This window comes from Triticum aestivum, chromosome 5D (assembly GCF_018294505.1).
Source record: "Triticum aestivum cultivar Chinese Spring chromosome 5D, IWGSC CS RefSeq v2.1, whole genome shotgun sequence".
Lineage (NCBI taxonomy): Eukaryota > Viridiplantae > Streptophyta > Magnoliopsida > Poales > Poaceae > Triticum > Triticum aestivum.
This window is the reverse complement of record NC_057808.1, coordinates 550145011-550149186: the sequence shown is the minus strand read 5'-3', so window position 1 is coordinate 550149186 and position 4176 is coordinate 550145011. Positions and strand designations below refer to the sequence as shown.

Here is a 4176-nt window from a genome sequence, read left to right as displayed (position 1 = left end):
TTAAAAAACTATTTAATATGTATTGCGGGTTTAATGTCAGAAACATCAGGGTTTTTTCTATAAAATTGCATGACGGACTAAGAATACCTATTTCTTTTATTAGTAGGTATAGAAAAGAAGCATTGATCAAATTTTAAGAAGTGTCCACACTTTTAAAAAATGTCCATGTAGTTAGAAACAATCTTAATTTATTTTTTAAAAAGCGCCACGCATTAAAAATCACACAAAGAATTGATTTACTTACAGGAACGAATGTTCAGATATTTTTTTAGAAAGTTCATTGAACTTTAAATTTGCTAATCAGATTTTAAAACGTGCACTTTTTAATAAATGTGCATATATTTGTTGTAAAAAAATGTGTAAATATATGTGTATGCTGGTTAAAAATTATTCATAAAAAAGAAAATTAACAAATAAAACAAAAAATGTATGAACAATAAAATACCAGAAATTCATAATGTAAAATATCAAATATCTGAAGAGTGAAGTAAACGAGAGAGAATGAACGTTGTTGTTTCTTGCCTGGACGTTTTCTTTCTTGTTTGGTTTGTTTCTGCCGGGATATGTAATCGTTGTTGATTTTGGTGGTGGAGTTTAGCCATCTTTTTAAATCCATTGAGCGGTAGGCAAAGTGCTATACACAGCTGGACTGTTGTTTGAGAGAAGACACGAGGCGCAAAGACACGCGCCACCGGCAACTTGTCAAGCCCCCCACCACCACCCACCACACACACACCGAGAGAGAGAGATGAAGTTTGAAAAGCTAGTCTTTATAATAAAATGAAATTGAAGGCTAAACCTACCATTACTAATTGTTTAACTGTGGGTTTCATTTTCCTTTGGTGCCTTAATTTATACCTCCTCCGTCCCAAAATAAGTGTCTCAACTTTGTACTACCTCTAGTACAAATTTGTAAGGCACTTATTTTGGGACGGAGGGGGTATTATTTTAAGAGTATCTTACATCCACTATGCCTGATCGGCATTTCAATGGATAACACCTTGGCTGAATTTCTTTATTTGCAATATCCTGTGTTCCTAGATGATATGTACGGGAACATTTGACCGAGTCCAGGAAGGAAGATGTCGCGAGACTAATTATGACCTGGAACTTTTGCTCTTGGATCAAATATTTAGAAGCACGCACGCACACACACATCTCAATTTACACGCACACATAAATTCATGTCTACTAGGGATATAATTATCTAAACTAGGTGGAAATAATGTTAGTGCTTGTGGAGAGGAACGACTTCTAAAGGAATGAAGTTTTATTGCTGCTGGTATAGAAATTAGTGTTAATTTTTGTGGAATAAATCATGATCACTAGCGGTACAAAAATTTGGGCCTAGAAGAAAAACTAGTTCTGACGCACAGAACAAATACATACACAGATAATTCACAGCTACTAGTGAAACAAATACCTGGACTAAGTTGACAAATTGACAGTGTAAATGCAATAAATCACTGACTACTAGTGGAACAATATTTATTTCTTTGAGAAACAAATATTTGAGCTAAGTGAAATATATTATGATTACTAGTGGAACAAAATTCAGTGCTCATGTCAAGCCCAAATACACATAGACACAGATAATTGATGGCTAAACAAATATCTAGACCAAGTGAAAAATGTCTCAATGCTCATGGAACAAATTACGTCCACTACTGGAACCCATTCTATTTATGGGTGAACAAAAATTTGGACTAAGTGGAACAAATCACGACTACTAGTGGAACAAAATTTGGTTAACACATTGGTGGCTATATCCACTCAAGGAAAGGGTGGTTCAATTGCTCACTAGAATACCACTATGTATTTTCCAGTACTAACAGAACAATAGTGCCCCATCCATCTACAGTGTAAAACCAGCAACCATTAAAAATATGTCAAATACAGAAACTTTGTAGAAATCCACACTACATACTGACATATACTTATTGTACATGATGACACTAGTTGGCATCGCTAATTTATTTATCTATTCACTAATTTTTGTTTGACTCTCCCACACTCTCCTTAACTATTCGCCGAGTAACTTATGCAGTGGTGGTGCTGGCTAATTAAGCGCTAATAGTTCGACCGCCATCGACACAAATGACCTGGCCGGTGATGAAGGAAGCTGCCGGCATACATAGGAATGCCACCGCCGAGGCGATCTCCACCGGCTTGCCGCTCCGCAGTAATGGGGACTTTGAGTGCTCCCGCTCCAAGGACTCTGTGTCCATCTGCCCAATATGTCCACAAGAACATATGAGATGTTGGAACCCTTTTACTCCCCATGTAAAACTGAACTTATTATTATCTCATAGAATTTTAAGTTGTTTAAAATCCATGTGCTGTTGTTTAAAAAAGATAAACCTATGCTTCCTACTAGGTTATATCCGTACATCTTTGATCATATCGGTTGTGATAAATCCTGGGGCCACGCCATTCACACGGATCTTGTTGGGAGCCCACTCGGCGGCCAAACTCCTAGTAAGCTGGTTCATTGCACCTACATATAAACAACATAATAAAGGAGCAGAAAGATAACCATGCATGACAAAAAAAAGGACAACCATGCATGACAAAGAAAAAAAGCGAACATGCATGACAAATATAAGTTCACATCCGTCACTCCATATTAGCTTTTGTGTTAGTTCAAACTTTATAAAGTTTGACTAAGTTTATATATAAAAAGTTAACATCTAAATACCAAATGACTATAAATAGTACTTCATCCGTTCTAAAATAAGGGTCGCTGATTTAGTAGTCAATTTGTACTAAATCAGCGACACTTATTTTGAGACGGAGGGACTATAAAATATAGTCATGATGGATCGACTGTTAATTTGGTGTTGTCAATGTTGTTATATTTTATTTGCAAAAAAGGAAATGTTGTTACATCTTTTTCTGCAATGAACTTATGCCAAAATTAATTAGCGTACAACACATTTTAAAATGGAGGGAGCATGCACCTTTTGTGATAGCGTAGATTGCGGAGCCAACAAAACCGATGGAGCCTCCAATGGAGGACATGTTGATGATGCTGCCTCCTCCGGCGTGTACCAGAAGAGGGCGCGCGAGTTGGCAGAGATGGAAGCTCGACTCCAGGTTGGTAGCCATCACCTTGGAGTACTCGTCCGCCGTGCACTCCACGGTGGGCTTCACCAGCAGTTGCCCCGCGTTGTTCACCTACGTACATACATATACATACTCTCGATCACTAGGCCCTAGCAATTCAGAAGACACACATGATTCACGACACATATAACTCACTAGTATGTCCAGCTTGCCGTTGAAGGTCTGCCGGACTGTGCTCATGAGCCCCTCCCTGTCGGCGCGCACGGAGACGTCGCAGGCGGAGACGGTGACATGCAGACCCTTCTCCTCCCACCGCCGGCGGCACTGCTCCAGCTCCGCCGCGTTCCGGGAGCAGGCGTGCACCCTCGCCCCGAACCCGGCGAGCTCCTCCACGATGGCGTACCCAATTCCTTTGCTGCCGCCTGTGACGAGCGCCGTGGCGCCGGCCAGGGTCCACCTGTCCTCCCTGCTCCCGCCCTCCGCCGCCATGTCGACCACTATGCAGAGAGATGTCACCGAATTTGTTTCGTAATCCTAAGACCATTTTGGCACTAGTTGGTTGACATTTATAGCCAGGAAGGCACGCGCCAAGACAACAGCGAAGCTGACAACGTTGAGCGGCCGCCTCACTAACTTCCAAAGTTCCGAGTGCGGCGTCACGTGGCTTCCTGAGTAGAGACACGGGCGGGCGAAATATCTTAGTCAGAGGCCGGGCCACGCGCCGGGAGCATGAGCGGCATGTCCTATGCGCGCGCGGCGTGGCCAGAGCGCGTGCACGCCACGATAGGAGAGCGCCCCTGCGATGCCAGTGCGGCGCCGTCGTCCCCTGCGTCACTCCCATGCGCGGGTCTGGTCTACCTGCCGGAGCCTTATCCCCGGTTGCGCCGCCACTATTAGACCTCGTCGCGGGCCGCTCAGCCGCCACGCGGAAGCCATGCGCGACCGCCAGCTCGGCCCGAGCACTTCACGGCACCGCCACCTCAACCAGATGCACATGCCGCTCGTCGGCTCGAGCCGAGCCCCTCCGTGAGCCTTATCAGTTCATCTTGGTCAATCCATTCGGTCTCCGGGTGTTTCCGAGCCCGTCTGCGCCCTTCCCTCGAATCCTCT

The 4176-nt window shown here is 43.5% G+C and overlaps 1 protein-coding gene across 1 annotated transcript; it reads right to left on the bottom strand.

Annotated features, from left to right (window-relative positions):
* Positions 1-1856: 1856 nt before the first annotated feature.
* LOC123126150 (noroxomaritidine/norcraugsodine reductase) lies at positions 1857-3584 on the bottom strand. Its single transcript, XM_044546542.1, has 4 exons — positions 3262-3584; positions 2961-3177; positions 2391-2497; positions 1857-2228 (listed from the first exon to the last, which is right to left on the bottom strand). Exons 1-4 carry the CDS (start codon positions 3553-3555, stop codon positions 2064-2066), a joined length of 783 nt encoding a protein of 260 aa, XP_044402477.1. The 5' UTR covers positions 3556-3584; the 3' UTR covers positions 1857-2063.
* Between the last annotated feature and the right edge of the window lie 592 nt (positions 3585-4176).

Excerpts from the sequence above, each read along its gene's own strand:
- LOC123126150 (XM_044546542.1), bottom strand. The coding sequence starts at position 3,555 with ATGGCGGCGGAGGGCGGGAGCAGGGAGGACAGGTGGACCCTGGCCGGC. Across the intron at positions 2,498-2,960 it reads AATCTACGCTATCACAAAAG|GTGCAATGAACCAGCTTACT; the intron begins GTGCATGCTCCC and ends GTTTATATGTAG. Across the intron at positions 2,229-2,390 it reads CAACCGATATGATCAAAGAT|ATGGACACAGAGTCCTTGGA; the intron begins GTACGGATATAA and ends CATATTGGGCAG.